Source organism: Denticeps clupeoides, chromosome 1 (genome assembly GCF_900700375.1).
Source record: "Denticeps clupeoides chromosome 1, fDenClu1.1, whole genome shotgun sequence".
Lineage (NCBI taxonomy): Eukaryota > Metazoa > Chordata > Actinopteri > Clupeiformes > Denticipitidae > Denticeps > Denticeps clupeoides.
In genome coordinates this window covers 12,206,191-12,222,730 of record NC_041707.1, presented here as the reverse complement: position 1 = coordinate 12,222,730, position 16,540 = coordinate 12,206,191, and the positions used below count along the sequence as shown (strand labels likewise).

The following is a 16,540-nucleotide window of genomic DNA, read 5'->3' as shown; positions in this document are numbered from 1 at the left end:
CGCCTTCTAATTCAATTTCCAATGTGCTTATTTATTCTGAATTGAATAAATAAACAACCAGCTAATGTATCCTACCGACCGACTCGTTTGATGAAAGGTTTTCCGCGCATTAAAAAATTGTCCCAAGTATAACTTTAGACCGGATCCAGTTAATGATTAATGCTGCGCAACATTCTATCAAAAATTATCCAAGGCTCTCTCGGCCCCTGAAAGCGGTGACGTCGACAGGGGCGTGGGCATCACTGTATGAGTGACAGCGCTTTGGACCAATAGAATTTGAGGATGTGAGCATGCCCAGTCCCAGTCCCAGTCCCAGTCCCCCCCACCACCACCACCTTTTACGTCACGGTGCCGTAGGCTGGCCGGGTTGTTCGATATCTCGTCCGCGAGACGTCTGCACGCTTTCGTCCTCAGTAAATAAGGGAGAATAAGGAAATAAAAGGCGAGTCGAGGCGAAAGGGAACCCCCTGTTTTCTCTGCCGTGTGGCCGTAGACCGGTGGCCGACCGGTATCGCCCGAGTTTGCCGGCGAAGCGGTTTAGGCAGGACGTCGTGTGCTTGTCGTGAGCGTCGAGTTGGCTGCCAGCGGGGAAGTAACAGCCGGACACCCGAGTGTGAGGCGGCTCGAACACGCACCATGGGCTCCAGAGCGTCGTCGTTACTGAGGGAGGAGGACATCGAGGAAATCAAGAAGGAGACGGGCTGTGAGTATTTATCTGGCTGTCGGCTAACCGAATCTAGCCGATTAGCGTTCATCTTTCATCTGCAGGACTTGGGGAAACAGTGGGTAACACACTCGCCTATGAACCGGAAGACCCAGGTTCAAATCCCACTTACTACCGTTGTGTCCCTGAGCAAGACACTTAACCCTGAGTTGCTCCAGGGGGACTGTCCCTGTAACTACGGATTGTAAGTCGCTCTGGATAAGGGCGTCTGATAAATGCTGTACATGTAAATGGGTTCACAGATCTGGAAATTACAACACTTCTCTGCTGGTCTTGTGGAAGCCGAGTGCGTTTTCGGAATTTTGTGCATAGCGGAGCATGGCTGTAAATTGTGCTATTAACACAAAACACATTTCATCTTTTCCGCTCTTGGTAGCACAGAAAGCCCAAAAGCCCTGCCAGGGATCTAAGATCTCAGGTGATGATATGTGGTAGGACAATCGTGCCGTTTGTCAAGAGTCAGCAAGCCAACCTTCCCCCGGATTTCTATTGATAAAGTGGAAGCCTGTACGGCTGATTGAGCAACTTTTTTGCCTGGAGCTCCTCCAAAGTTGCAGTATGGAGCCTATTCATCTCTTCATCATCTTCATGCGAGATGCTGTACCCATGGGCAACTTGTTGCATTTGTCCAATAATATTCTTTGCCTGTCAGTGTTTTTTACATTTACAGCATTTTGCCCTTATCCAGACCAACTTACAATAAGTAGTTACTTATTGTACTTAGGGTTAAGTGTCTTGGACAAGTGGAATTTGAACCTGGGTCTTCTGGTTCATAGGCAAGTGTGTTACCCACTAGGCTGCTACCACCCCATGTTTTTTGTGGCTACATGAAGCTACTCGAGTGATGGTTTGTGGCACTTGGCATCCACTCTTGCAAGCAGCTGATACTTGATTCTTACAAGATCTGGGCTCTGACGCAATCTGTCGCATTATGAAAGCATGCTGGAGTGGAGTGAAAGCATGAGTGTTGTAATCACACTCCTAGGGAACATAGTGTGTAATAAAAAAAAAGCACATACATGTATACATAAATACATACAGTAATTATTTTGCCTTTGCCAGTCGCAGTTAAAAGCATGAAACGTTACTGACTTAGTATGGCTTTTTATAAAACTCCAGTCACTCGCGGGCAGGACCTCTTCAAACATTGGAATGGGATTGCCTCTTGTGGAATCTGCACTGCAGTGGAATAGCGGGATTCTTAATGCCAACAGAGATCCAAAAAACGATGACGTCGAGTTGTTTTTGATGTCGGATCTAGATGGTTTCCTTCGATGCTGAATATCCTGAATATAGTTTTCCCTTTGTGTTCCATGGCTTGTTATAATGTCATGGTCTTTCCTTTTTTTTCCCACACCGATTGTATTTCGGTGAGTCAGGACATACAGGGCCTTCCAGGCATTTCATCCCATTCCTTGGTTAATTTGTTAGGAGTGTCGTGTTCTGCTACAGGCTATAGGATTTTCACTTTGTATTCGACAAAGGCTGCCGGCATGCAGGGCATTCTTTGAACCCAGACAATGATGCTGAAAAGGCGTTTTTATCACAAAGGTTACCGGTTTACATTTACAGTACCCCCCCAGTGTTTTTATGTCAGAGTATAAAATTGTTCAGCACTTTCATAAATATTCATATTCTTCAGTGTCTTTGTTGTTTGCGGTGTTGATATTCATGGCATATTAACACAGTATGTAACTGATTTTATTTATTTTATTTTTTTGGTTCTTCCTCAATATTGTGCTGTTTTGCTTGAGGCATGTCTGAAAATGAGTCTCCTCCCTCATCAAATTTCCAACTGCGTTTTTTTTGTTTCCCCCAGGAAAAAGCGATTCTGTGAATGAATGAATAATTGAATGAGTGACCGGTGGAAAACTCCATTTGAACCGCTGTGCTTAATCCCTTGTGGTGTGATAAAGTCCTCTTGCGTGCCTCTCGCAGGGTCGAAATTGCCTATTGTCCACTGAAGGATTAGACTCACGTCGGGCTCTCTCTCTTTCTGTTCTGCCCGCAGTCTCCCACAGTCAGATCACCCGCCTCTACAGCCGTTTCCACAGCCTGGATAAGGGTGAGAACGGAGCGCTCAGGTACTGCTTCCCTCCCTCCCATCAACAAATGCACGCACGTCACCTCCCCGCCTGAGAACAGAACACAGTGCATGTGAGGGTACTTGAAACATGATGATGGTGGAGGGCCTGGAGTTGTGACCTCCACGGAGTCATTTTTGGAATGAACTTTGATTGCTCCTACTAATATTGCTTCCTGCTGGAAGTCTTGATGTGTGTTTCTAAAATTAACACCGTTGGACATTGACTAGTCTCAGTTCATGATCACCCTGCCTTACTGGCACGTTAAACCTGATGTTCTGGGTCTTACAAACCCTTATACAATTCACCACTTTGTTTTTGTGGGGGAATGTGAAGTCATCATAGGTGCATTCTCAGTGGATTTTTTTTACACTACAAAGATGTTCCACTCTTGATGTCTTGTTCTGTATTGACTGACATTAATCAAGTGTTTATCAGACCTCGGATTTCACATGGGGACACAACACACAGAAGGAGATAAGCTTGTTTTGTGTCACAAAGGGCTGCCATCCTGTGATTTACTGGATAATACTGAGAAACACAACTTTTTTTTTTTTTTTTTTTTCCCGTCAAATGTTTTCATACTAAACAAAGAGGAGCTTTGCCCTGACCTTCTCAGTAAATGGTCACGCTGTTTAATGGGGAACATTGTAGTCTTCGGATGAAGGTGACTCAGCCTAGTCAGTCATTAGTTGCCACAACTGTGTCTCAGCCCGCTGTCAGACATGTCCAGTACAAATGCTCTGGTAACACAGTGTTCCATTAGCTGTACGTTGAGTTGACCGGGAATTTTGTATTGTGGCCGATTACCTTTTCAGTTGACTCTAAATTACACATTTTCTAATTGCAAACAGTTGCTTAAGCTTGAACATTAAAAAAATTATTCCTTTTTCATATGTGATGCTATGTTACATTAGGAAATATAAGGCTAACTTTGATTAACACACAGTATATATTAAGTTATTTCCGCAAAACAAGGCCCATATACACATTTGTTTGCAGAGATCATGAGTATGGCAGAGATTTTTTTTTAGGACACCCTGGCTGTGTCCAGTACTTGTCCTTTGGACCACAGCACCTTCAATAATCGGTAATTTTCTATCTTTATCAGCCTGAAAGGAGGGTTTTAATGCACTTTATAATTAAGCTATTTGCCAATACCACATTTTTTTCCTTTTAAAACCCAAAAAGCTAATGACACTGGTGTTTTTTTTTCATTATTAAGTCGGGAGGATTTCCAAAGGATCCCAGAGTTGGCAATCAACCCTCTTGGAGACCGTATCATCAACGCCTTCTTTCCAGAAGGGTGAGTGTGTTCTAATAAACCCCCCCACCCACATATAATACACACACATCTCAACACAAAATCTGTTCAACTTCATAATGAATAAAAAAATATATTTTAAGGAACATTATAAAAGAGTGTAGTTGTAAAAGGTCAAACACATAGGCCTTGTGGCCCAGAGTGAAGTGCAGGCTGGCTGTTTCACAGGAAAATCAGCAAGGCCTGTTGCTATTACTGTACGCCAGGCCACCACATAAGCGTTGCTGAGTCTGAGAGGTCCACACTTTTTCCATTTGGGAGGTTGTTTATTAGTTTTTGACCGTCATGGTTGTGGTTATCTTTGAAGCTCACTGCAAAACAAGACGACGTAGCTTCAACCTATCATTACAGTCCCAGAAAAGTCCAACTTGTAGGCGGTCTAATTCTAGCTCTGGCCTCTAATGGTTTGCGATGTTTGCTCAGCCAAAGCTCTCCTTTGGTTGAGTTTTGAATTACTTTCAAGAAGCTGTTCCTCTGAAAAGTATATTTGCTTTGAATTGAAATTACCTCGATTCTGTGGATTTCTTCCAAAACTTTTCACCTGGATAAGAATCTCGTGACCAGGCTGCACAGTAATGATTCATAGAGGAACTACCAATGTTTGGTGCCATTGCAACATCTTCACATCACGTACTGTCCAGTATGCTTTGTGCGTTGTTGGAAAAGTGCAGATGTATAAGAAAGTGATCTCCTGTAGTGCTAACAAGCAAGTATTTTTTGTATGCATGTATTCATTTCCACAAATGAATGTGCCCTCTGTACTTGAAGTTGTTCAGGCCGCACCTTTGAAATACAGTCCTTCAAACTCCAGAATGAGTCACAGTAACCTGGATAAACTCACTGACTATGAGTGGGTTGATTTCACCCTCCCTACATGAACAAAATGATGAGATCTTTTTTTAATGTCTAATACACTGCTCAAAAAACGCTTAAACAACGCAATGTAACTCAAACTGTCCGCTTATGAACCAACACTGACAATCAATTTCACATGCTGTTGTGCAAATGGAATAGACAACAGGTGGAAATTATGGGCAATTAGCAAGACAGTAGTGCAGCTCATCCAGGATGGCACATCAATGCGAGCTGTGGCATGAAGGTTTGCTGTGTCTGTCAGTTTAGTGTTCAGAGCATGGAGGTGCCTCCAGTAGACAGGCCAGAACATCAGGAGAACTGGAAGAGACTGCAGGGATGCAACAACTGAGTAGCCTTTGTGCAAGGAGGAACAGGAGGAGCACTGCCAGAGCCCTGCAAAATGACCTCCAGCAGGCCACAAATATGCATGTATCTGTTCAAACGGTCAGAAGCAGACTCCATGAGGGTGGTATGCGGGCCCGACACAGGTGCTTACAGCCCAACACCGTGCAGTATGTTTGAACTCCAAGATTGGCAAATTTGTGTGCTCTTCACAGGTGAAAAGCAGGTTCACACTGAGCACATGTGACAGGGTTCTGCCTAATGCAAGACAATGCTAGACCTCATGTGGCTGGAGTGTGTCAGCAGTTCCTGCAAGATGAAGGCATTGATGCTATGGACTGGCCCGCCCCTTCCAGTTGAATCCAGTTGAGCAATTCTGGGACACCATGTCACGCTTCATCCACCAATGGCACGTTGCACCACAGACTGTCCAGGAGTTGGTTGAGTCTTTAGTCCAGGTCTGGGAGGAGAACCCTCAGGAGATCTTCTACCACCTCAGGAGCATGCTCAGGTTTTGTAGGGAGGTCATACAAGCACGTTGAGGCCACACACACTTCTGAGCTTCATTTTGGCCTCTTTTAAGGACATTACTCCAAAGTTCGATCAGCCTGTAGTGTATTTTTTCCACTTTAATTTTAAGTGTGCCTCCAAATCCGGACCTCCATGGGTTGATACATTTGATTTTTCTATAGATAATTTTTTTGTTGTCAGCAATGTTGTCAGCACATTCATCTCTGTAATGTGTTTTTAATAAGAATATTTAATTCATTCAGATGTCTTGTTTTTGTGTTCCCTTCATTTATTTGAGCTTTTTATTAATCGGCAATATGTTTCATACAAGTCATCCTTTTGACTGACCATCTAAACATTGTTTTTAAATTTTCATTTGAGATTGTCTGCATGTTCAAATTAAGTATTCTGATGCGTATGTGAAAAAGATGTGCCATACACTGTATTTGTGCGGTTCTGTTACAATATTAATATTGTCTAATATTGAGACCATGAATCATAGATTGTTCAGCCACTAAAGATAAATGAACATTTGTTGATGGTAGACACTACACATTGCTTACACAACTCATTTACGACTTGCATGTGTGTTTTCCTTATTAGAGAGGATCAGGTGAATTTCCGTGGGTTCATGCGGACGCTTGCACACTTCCGGCCAGTTGAGGACAATGAGAAGAGCAAAGGCCATGATGCTTCAGAGCCTCTGAACAGCAGAAACAACAAGCTGCTCTGTGAGTTCAATGCTTTTATTTCCTTACACATTCCAAAGTCACAAAAGAGAACTTTTAAATAAAGATTTTGTATATTTAACAACAACAGTGATGTGGGTTAAAAGATAAGTTGGATTGAACTTGTTCCTCTCAGTGCAGACATCATTTGTCCCTTCTTTTCTGTTGCAGTTGCTTTTAGGCTATATGACCTGGACAGGGATGACAAAATATCCCGAGATGAGCTGCTCCAGGTAGGACAAACTCCCCTGTGACAGAAAGGAGTTGACAGTCACATCAATTCTGAATAATCCTTGATGACACAAGGATTTAAGGGAAACAGTGACTGCTTTTTTGACTGACTCACTGGATTTTGCAATTCAAGTGTGGTTTAAGTCATAAGGCTAGTTTACAGGTTTATAGAATATTTCTTATAAATGCTAATGTTATCTGCAATCATAAAATAAGTAAAAAATATACACAATTATTGAAATCTGTCAGGTTGTGAAGTATCTGTGATATACATCTGATGTCCTTTGCCACCCTTTGAAGTGATGTGCTGTCTGCTGTGGTTTAGTGACCAGGTCTGGGGATAATTACTATCTCAGAGTCTGGGGACAGGGAATTAACTGTCTACCTGCTATTTGTCATCACCTGTGACACATTGCCATTTTCAACACCAAGTCCCACCAACAAGCTCCAGATTAGTGTTATTTCCAGCATGTGCCCATACATGCTTATTAAAGTATTAGGAGAGCACCTATAACCATCCTGTATGTGTTTTCAGGTCCTCAGGATGATGGTCGGTGTAAACATCTCAGATGAGCAATTAGGGAGCATTGCAGACAGAACCATACAGGAAGCCGACACCAACGGTGATATGTCCATATCTTTTAGCGAGTTCATCAAGGTACGGCATTTTCCCTTCCCGTGGGTGCATTATAAACAGCACCTGCGTATTGTTGTGTTCATGAGTCAGGCCTCTTATGATTCTGTGTATGTGTTCATTACCCTGATATTGTCTTTGGTCTTATCCTAGGTTCTGGAGAAGGTTGACGTGGAACAGAAGATGAGCATCCGTTTCCTGCATTAAAGGACGCCAAGATGATTTCTATCATTCTTTATTTTAGTAACTCCAAAACCATTTAACTCAAGACTCCCCATTTCATTATATAAATTGGTGTATCTGACTGAGCATCTGGTAGACACCAGTGGTCTTCTTTTAATCAACAGTGTCACATTCTTTGCCTTGCACTGCTGTGTAAAACAAAGGGATTGTGCGAGTGCCTTGGATCGCTTCCTAGCCTCACAAAGCTTGGTGTGTAAATTCATTTTGCTCATCACTACATTGCCAGGTCCTTTGCGCAAGTCATCTGATGGTCTGTTTTAGTAGTAGTATCGATCACACTGATGTCAGTTTTGGTGACGAATGGGTGAAATGTTATGGAAATGCTATACTGACAGGAGGTTTCTTCTGATTAAGACCAAATCTGTGTATTGGAGGAATGTGTAATTTATTAATCTCCAGTCAGAGCAACACTACTTGGTAGCACTATCGTGTTCTCCATTTGTTGTGTATCACTCCTAGCATGGGCAACTGTTTTTTTTTTTTTTTTGTTTTGTTTTTTTTTTAATGTAATTTAATGGTCACTAATGTTATTAAATTGCAGCTGCTTGCATCCAGTTAAAGCTTCCTCTAATGAAAACAAATCACTTCACTTCATGCTCTTGGTTCAATTTTGTTTTCATCTTATGAGTTGCTGGTGATTCAGAGTGAGGCTCATCAGTTGTTCACAGCAATCACCAATGGCTTCCTTCCCATTATCTCTCATTTTAGAGATCTGTCCTAAATTCAGTTATTTTGGCTGTTGTAGTATCGGTGTATACAACAAGGTACTGTCCATTGAGAGGTCCGGTCTAGTGGAATATATCAGACAAGATACTGATGTATGATTTAGTGGGTTTTATTACTTCCTTTGCTTTGAACCTTTGGACCAATGTCACAATTGTCCAAATTTGACTATCTATTCTTTGGCCAAAAAAACCATTAGATTCAGTCAAGCTCAGTTGACCTGTCCTGTAAAAACAGCTCTTCTCATGTAAACAAATTGAACCTTTCCTTAATCTACAGGGATCAAAATACAGAGGTGTTAATATATGCATTTTTATACATTTAAATTAGTTCTATATTGATTTTATTGTTTCTTTTGGATGGTAGCAGGTGTACTGCACTGATGCTGAGATATATATATATATATATATATATATATATATATATATATATATATAATTTTCTTTAATCATCTGTTACCTGAGTGATGTAAAGAAACAATGTGCACACAAACATACAGATTTTTTTTTTGTTTGTTTTTGATTCAAATAAAATAAGTGCCATGCAAGTATTGAGTCTTTTATTTTTTCACTGATTCATATTTATTATTCAGCCAACAGTTTTCTGAAAATGATTGTTTTTCTTTTTCAGATGATCTTAATTACAGCAGATTTTCCTCTGTGTGGGTGCAAATATTACAGTTGAAGTGTTTTTATTTATTTATTTTATTGCTTTTAGCAATATAATTTGGGTCAACCCAGCTTTTTTCTCCCTGCACAAATTGGGTAAATGGGTAAAGTGAGCTCTGCCCTCTTGTGTCTGTACTCCATACCTGTCTTTGTTTTCTCAATTTACTCAGGAGATAAAAGTGCAATTAAATAATCCACTGAGATTACCCAATGTGAAATACCAATTTTATGATTTAGAAATACTGTTTGATTTCCATGAAGTATATGGAATATCTAAGAAGCAAGTGTTGCATATATATAAAGCATTTGCCATTAATCCTTTCAAACTCCTCATTATTATTTGATAAACGTTTTTATTGCCACAGTCATTCATGGTCATCAGTTTTTGGGAAGATAGGAAACAGTTAACGATGTGCATAATGGTTCTGCTTGTAACATTTGTTTCAGAGAGTCAAGAACAGCAAGTTTTATCTCAAAGGAACAAATTCCATGAAACAGAATTTAGATAAAATAATAAAATATGAATTTTGACACCTCGCCCCCATTGGAATCTTAAATTAAATTATTGTCCAAACATTTCCCTCAGATATCCAGTATGTATTTGACACTTTTTTTGTCTGACTAGCATGAATGTCAACCGCAGATCTAGATTTCATGTCACTGGGGCGGGCATACGCTTTTGATTGACACACCGTCTGGGCCAATGAGCGCGAAGAGGACAGGCCCGCTACATAAGGCGTGTTGGGGCGGAAGCGCGGGAGCGCAGCGCAGGGCCGACATGGCGTAGCCACAGCTCGCGGGTCAGGCGGGGCGCGGAGCGCGGAGCCTGGCCCGCAAAGCCTCCGTCGGCCGCTGTCGCAGGACGGAGCGAAGTCGCAGTCGGGATGCAGTCGATAAGCGGTTATAAACTGTAGCGGTGTGTATGTAGCGTCGTTTTAAAACGCCTGCATGTTACGCTGACCGGGTCGCCGCGGCTCTTTGTTTACCTACGAGATTTTATTTTTTTTTGGGGGGGGGTTGAATTCGCTTCGCATTGCGGGCGTATTTAACTGTGGGCGCACCGTGGATGAGCATGGTGGTTTACCAACGTCGGCTTAGGTTGAAGGAAAACGAATGTGCAAAATACATATAAAAATGATATTACCTTCATTTGAGTAAGACGTGATCAGAGCCGCCTGATGATCTGTTATGCGCCCGTGATTTAACACGTGAATCCACGTTCACTAGATATTTGTTATTTAAGGGTCATTAATATTCATTCATTTAATTTTCAGAACCTCGATGCCTTGTTTTTTGCTTCAAGACAAGCTTTGAACTCATCTTCGACATTTTTTAAGGCGACAACATTTCAGGAAGACAAAAGGGGTGAGTAATTATAAATTGCATATAGTGGTTAAACTTGTACATGCCATTGGTATTGATGCAGAATGTTAAATGTTCTCTCTTGTGCAGTTGCATTGGAATTGGTGCCATGCCCATCAAAAGCTCCCCAGAACATGGAAGAAACAAGGAGAGTTTCCGAGAACGCAAAGGCTCCTCTACGTGTCATTATTCCAAATAAGACTGACGCTAAACTGTGAGTTTAGGGGGAATGGTAACCATTGTACAGGCAAAATTCTCTTAATTCTGCTAAACTAATTGATCTAAATAATAATGTATTGGACATTATGAAGCAACTTTATTCTGAGTCATGCATTTTGTAGCCCAATGCCAAATATGTGCAGTTGTTCATAACCCCTAAATTGTGATTTGCTGCTGCAGAGCATTTTGGCCAATATTCACAAAAATATTACAGTTTAAATATAAGAACCTGTTTTTGTTGCATGAGTGAAATGCATTTGTCCAGGTACATTGAATTGAAATACCACAATTGAATTCAAATATGTAGCAATGAAATGCCAATACATTTATCTACAATAACAAGATCGGTTTTAAATATGTAGCTACGAATATGTAGTTTGACTTCCTCCTTGAACTTCCTACAGTATAACATGCATTAATCTGTTTGCTGAAATGGAAGAGGAATGAAGTTACAAAATATATCACTACCTCACTGACTACATTAGCCACTTTAGTTGCATTGTTCATCAGGTAGAAGCCCATAATCCCATGGAAAAATGCTACAAAACCATGATTTTGGTCTGGTACAGAGTGCACATGGATTGCTTTTGATCATTTCACATCATTGCTCTCACATCATTTATTCATTTGTATGGTGACACCATTTCCACCTCATGAATGCCAAAGCCTGTAGGTGTTTATAGGCTAAAATGATGCCAGGAGTTTAATTTGTTCCAGCAAAACTTTCTGAATAAATTAAATCGTAAGTGGCACTATTTTCTCCCCATTTTATTTAATCCCATGAGCGAGATGAAAGAAGGCCAGTCTGTATGTGACTCATGCCAAATTACGGATTGGCGCCGCCTCAGCACAACCGCAGAGGAAATGAGTCCAGGGGAGTGAGGAGCATGTACACAGTTGAAGGGAAAAGTTGCATCCGGGGTGACCTGTTGTCCAGAGTCCACCCTGAATGTGGGAGTTGTGCAATATGGTTTTCTTCCCTAGCCGTCCTGTTTTGATATAAATATGTATATTGTAAACAAGTGACAAGTTGTTTGAAAAACAACAAAATCACCAATGTCTTCCATTAAGAGATGTATAGTACCATACGCTTAAAGTAGCGAGCTTTTAGTGCTAACATTTATACGTGGCCATGCATGCGAGGTAGTGATGCTCGTGGTGCAACACAGTTGTAGGAATTTACCTTATGTAGTTTTTTTTTATCATTTAGGCCACCTGAAAAACCAACTGGGATGTAGCATTGGTCAGTCTGAGACACAATTTGACACTGGTGACTCCCCAATACTTGGCAGAAGGTTAATGTGTGATTTGGAAGAGGTCCATGTTATTAATCCACCAGACTTCAATCCGTATTCTCTTATTTATTTCATTTTTTTTTTTTTTACCATTTAACCATGCATGTGCAGGTTCAGTTCCTGTGCCGTCAATCTGAATCCAAGGTTTTGGAAGGGCAGTTGGGTGTTCTGTTAGCACAAATAATTCTGTTAGCTCTAGTTATTTTCCTTTTTGAAAACTATAAAATCATGAAATATTTAATTTGTCAACTTTTATGGTGGTCATAGTTTGAGTTCTGTTGAAATTAGTCATAAAACGTCAGTCACTCATCAACATGAGCACAGCCGTAAATTAGGTGAGCTGGGTAGATGCGTCTCAGACTGGATGGGGTTCAGTCCTTGGTTTGTAATGTAGTGTGGTAGGTAGCTTAAAATAGCTTAGAAATTAACATAGATAAATTTTTAGGTTAGAAGCTATGAGATATTAGATGCTCATTTAAATATCAGAATATTGTAATGTAGATAAATACCTCAAGGATTGGAATGCAAAAGTATCCTTATGGGGGACAAAAAAAAATAGACTAAATGCAGTGTAAGCCTTAACATGTATTAAAGTAGACATAGCAGCAATAACAGTGTTATGCATGAACGTAATTTAGTAGACTTTGTGGAATGGAAACGGATAGAATACTTCTGGCTCTGGTCCGTGTTTTTTTCTGGGAAAGAATGGGATCGTTTTATGTTGTACTCGATATATAACACTACCAGACTGAACTGAACTGAAATCACAAGCGCCAAAAGAAATTAGTTTTAACAAGTGGCGATGGAAAGAAAGAGCCGATGCGAGTATGTGAGGGGAGGTACCATTCATTCCAGCATGTCTGCATATTATTATCATTGTATAGTGTCATAATCACATCCACAGAAGTATATACATTTATCGTAAGTGAAAGCAATAGAAGCTGTATAATGGTTAATATATTCCTTTCTGGGCACGCTAAGATGTAGGTCCACCGTTGGCATAGCAACAGCGGCTCTCCCTATCTCGGTAGAGGCAGAGGGGAATAGACCCAGGTGAAAACACAGATTTTGCTAAAAGGAAAAAAAAAGAAAAGAAGCTGCTTAAAGACAATAAGCATGTGACTTTTCTCATCCGTACAGTACTGTGTAAACCACACCATGTTAACAGGAGCATAACACTGCGAAAGCAACCTCTACACTAAAATACGGACATGGTGTAGTGAAAATGTTTGTCTGAATAGTTTGTCAAATATGAATGCCGTGGAAGTAGTGTGTGCATGACGGAACAACTAAAGAAATGTTTATAACTGCATGCAATAATGATGTTCTGTTAAAATAAGACAATGTCAAAATGTGGAAATTATTACAAATTAATGTTGTGGTTCTTTTTTTTTTTTTTTTTTTTAAAGATTAAGGACTTTGTATCTGATGTTAATACCGGTTTTGGCATAATTGGGACAAGGAAAAATTAAGACTGTATTCTTATTTCCAGGATGCACTGTAATCTCTTAAGATGTGTGAGATATACATGTGTATATTTGACACTGCAATAAGCACAAAATCCCTGAAATCAAAATATAAAAAATAATCATGTTTCCTAAATTTTGTAGAGCACAAAAGTGATTCCCTGGTATAGATTATTTGGGGGAAAAAACAAGCCAAATGCTTATTGCAAGGTCACATTTCTTTTATCACTAAATACAGTAAATAGAAACTTTCTTTTACTAACTGATCAAGGAAGACAAAGTATAACCAAGTGTGTTAGTGAACGTTTTGTTAACCATTGAACGAGAAGACTGTAGGTCTGGGTCAAACTATGCACTTAAAAAGGGGTGTTAAGCATGCTAAGAAAAGCCTCTTTAATTTTTGTGACATTACAAAAAAATGCATCATATGTAGCAATAATAAACAAAGCATGGTGCCAATCATCCACACGTCTGGTGATTTTTTTAACTCACTCTCTTAATAACTGCTTATTCCTAAGAAGGACTGCCAGAACCCATCCCAAAACAAAGGCTGATGCAAAGTCAGCATATCAAGGCTCATTTCATTGTACAGAAAACAGGCCGGTATACAGGAGTGCTAAACTTGCGCTGGCTTCACTTTTGTCCAAGATTTTTCAAAAGATCAACGATGATTGATATTTTCAATAAATATTTCATTTGAAGTTTATATTACAATTTTATGTAAGTAAAATACCCACTGAAGCTGCAGTCAAGTTATAGAACCACAAACAAGGATTTTATTCAAAAAGCTCAGCAAAGAGCTATGCATAAGAGCTATACACAACAACAAAAAAGAACAAAGTGCACATTTTTTACAATTAACTTTGAAACAAGAAAGAGTTTTTAAAATCAGTTTACAAATCCATTTTATTGGTTCTCAGCTCAACCAGAGTCTCCTTCAAATGAATCAGTTTGTTCATCTGAGTGTCCAGTTCCTGTTTGAGCTGTGAACATAAATGGGACACAGGAAATAGGAATTAATGGGAATAATAAACTAAAATTCCAGTCATCCACAACCATGTCCTTTTACCTTAACCAGTCTCTTGCCGAAAGTCCTTTGTTCAAAACTGACAGAAGCAGCACTCACCACAGTACCGGACTTCAGCATGTAGCTAGATAAAACAAATATATAATATGGATTTTCTGTACTACTTAATTCCAGTTTAGACCAAATTAACAATAACATATACAACCCAGGCCAAACGTTTGGACACACCTTCTCAGTCAATGTGTTTTTTATTTTCATGACTATTTACATTGGTAGATTCTCACTGAAGGCATCAAAACTATGAATGAACACGTGTGGAGTTATGTACTTAACAAAAAGTGGAGACCTGGACTCCACAGTCACCGGACCTGGACCCAATCGAGATGGTTTGGGGTGAGCTGGACCGCAGAGTGAAGGCAAAGGGGCCAACAAGTGCTAAACACCTCTGGGAACTCCTTCAAGACTGTTGGAAAAGCATTTCAGGTGATGATCTCTTGAAGCTCATCGAGAGAATGCCAAGAGTGCAAAGCAGTAATCAGAGCAAAGAAACTAGAATATAAAACATGTTTTCAGTTATTTAACTTGTTTTGTTAAGTACATAACACATGTGTTCATTCATAGTTTTGATGCTTTCAGTGAGAATCTACCAATGTAAACGGTCATGAAAATAAAGAAAACACTTTGTACAAGAAGGTGTGTCCAAACTTTTGGCCTGTACTGCATAAATAAAGCTGCATACTTTGCTAAATAGTGTGAATTAACTGCTGATCCTCACCAGTTCATGCTGTCTTTGTGTAAGATAAAGAGACTTCGTAGAGCAGAGAGGTGCGGTGGTGTTGACTGCAGCCTCACCCCGACCTGCCGGTGGCACGTAGAGCAGCACAGGCTGTTGTAGGCACTGAAACAGACCAGCACATCAGCACTATCAACAGGCCTGCTACGTCCAAGTCTTCTCACACTTACCAGGCAGCCAGCGGACCCTCGAGGGAGATCTTCAGCTCGTTCTGTACCAGCACGTCCTCGGTAACCTCTGCACAAGCCACAACATTTCAAACAACAAACATTCACTGCAGATTGCAAAACCCAATGACATTCACTCTGCAGGCCATTTTTAGTTCTACTCTACTAGTTTTCAACTGGGATCTTCATCGTTCTGCTCATCATATCATATTTCCTGGTTAGATTTTCTTGCTGTTTGTAAAGGTGGTGGTAGTGGCCTAGTGGGTAACACACTCGCCTATGAACCAGAAGACCCGGGTTCAAATCCCACTTACTACCATTGTGTCCCTGAGCAAGACACTTAACCCTAAGTTGCTCCAGGGGGACTGTCCCTGTAACTACTGATTGTAAGTCGCTCTGGTTAAGGGCGTCTGAGAAATGCTGTAAATGTAAAGGTTGCAAACTATCTGTCTTGTATTTTTGTTGTGCACCGCAGAAGGATTTTGTTCTGGATCTTCTGTAGAGAGCTGAGCTGCACTGGCATGTCTTCTGCAGAAAATGAGTGAAACTGTAAAGGCTTTTTATCAAATTCAAGTGCTTCGAGTTCATACTGAAATCTTCGGTCTAAATTAGATTGTCAACATAAATGAGAGGAATTATGAAACTGATCGCTTTTTTTTTTTAAATGACGTTGCCGTCGGCTTACTTGAGCAGATGATGGCCTTCACATCCACCCCGCTGTCTGCGCCACACACGCCGAGAGAGTCGCCCAGGACCGTGCTGCACTTGGCGCACAGCAACACCGAGGTGCTTTTATAGTCGCTCCGTCTCGCCCCCGCGGCTCCGTTTACGCTCTTCAGTTTGTCCTCGATGAAGCTGGCTTGTGAGAGAGTGCTGTCGCCTAGAACGTACGTCTTGTTGGAGCTTCTGTAGGACATTTTATCACGTCTGTGCAGAGACATGGCAAATTCCTCCAGCTAAATGGGCTTTTCGTCCGTCCCGCTCCCCTTGTTCTTCTATGGTTGTGAAAGTATGTACGACGGCGGCGGGCAGTACTGCCCTCTGGCGTTACAGCGGAGAACACACGCAGACAGACAGACAGACAGACAGACAGACAGACAGATAGATAGATAGATAGATAGATAGATAGATAGATAGATAGATAG

General features: G+C 40.7%; 2 protein-coding genes and 1 long non-coding RNA gene across 3 annotated transcripts; 2 read left to right on the top strand and 1 right to left on the bottom strand.

Annotated features, from left to right (window-relative positions):
* The first annotated feature begins 341 nt into the window (after window positions 1–341).
* On the top strand, window positions 342–8,820 carry chp1 (calcineurin-like EF-hand protein 1). Its single transcript, XM_028978787.1, has 7 exons — window positions 342–703; window positions 2,736–2,808; window positions 4,034–4,114; window positions 6,443–6,570; window positions 6,739–6,800; window positions 7,334–7,456; window positions 7,586–8,820. The coding sequence occupies exons 1-7, from the start codon at window positions 637–639 to the stop codon at window positions 7,637–7,639; spliced, it is 588 nt and encodes a 195-aa protein (XP_028834620.1). The 5' UTR covers window positions 342–636; the 3' UTR covers window positions 7,640–8,820.
* A 978-nt stretch (window positions 8,821–9,798) lies between these two features.
* LOC114792047 (uncharacterized) lies at window positions 9,799–13,872 on the top strand. The gene is made up of 3 exons (XR_003750085.1): window positions 9,799–9,982; window positions 10,341–10,431; window positions 10,519–13,872. It is a non-coding gene; the product is annotated as an uncharacterized LOC114792047 (long non-coding RNA).
* A 397-nt stretch (window positions 13,873–14,269) lies between these two features.
* On the bottom strand, window positions 14,270–16,382 carry oip5 (opa interacting protein 5). The gene is made up of 5 exons (XM_028996178.1): window positions 16,081–16,382; window positions 15,399–15,465; window positions 15,211–15,333; window positions 14,478–14,559; window positions 14,270–14,391 (listed from the first exon to the last, which is right to left on the bottom strand). The coding sequence occupies exons 1-5, from the start codon at window positions 16,334–16,336 to the stop codon at window positions 14,302–14,304; spliced, it is 618 nt and encodes a 205-aa protein (XP_028852011.1). The 5' UTR covers window positions 16,337–16,382; the 3' UTR covers window positions 14,270–14,301.
* Between the last annotated feature and the right edge of the window lie 158 nt (window positions 16,383–16,540).

Excerpts from the sequence above, each read along its gene's own strand:
- chp1 (XM_028978787.1), top strand. The coding sequence starts at position 637 with ATGGGCTCCAGAGCGTCGTCGTTACTGAGGGAGGAGGACATCGAGGAA. Across the intron at positions 6,801-7,333 it reads CCCGAGATGAGCTGCTCCAG|GTCCTCAGGATGATGGTCGG; the intron begins GTAGGACAAACT and ends ATGTGTTTTCAG. Across the intron at positions 7,457-7,585 it reads CTTTTAGCGAGTTCATCAAG|GTTCTGGAGAAGGTTGACGT; the intron begins GTACGGCATTTT and ends GTCTTATCCTAG.
- oip5 (XM_028996178.1), bottom strand. The coding sequence starts at position 16,336 with ATGTCTCTGCACAGACGTGATAAAATGTCCTACAGAAGCTCCAACAAG. Across the intron at positions 14,560-15,210 it reads CACAAAGACAGCATGAACTG|CTACATGCTGAAGTCCGGTA; the intron begins GTGAGGATCAGC and ends TGTTTTATCTAG. Across the intron at positions 14,392-14,477 it reads TCGGCAAGAGACTGGTTAAG|CTCAAACAGGAACTGGACAC; the intron begins GTAAAAGGACAT and ends TTATGTTCACAG.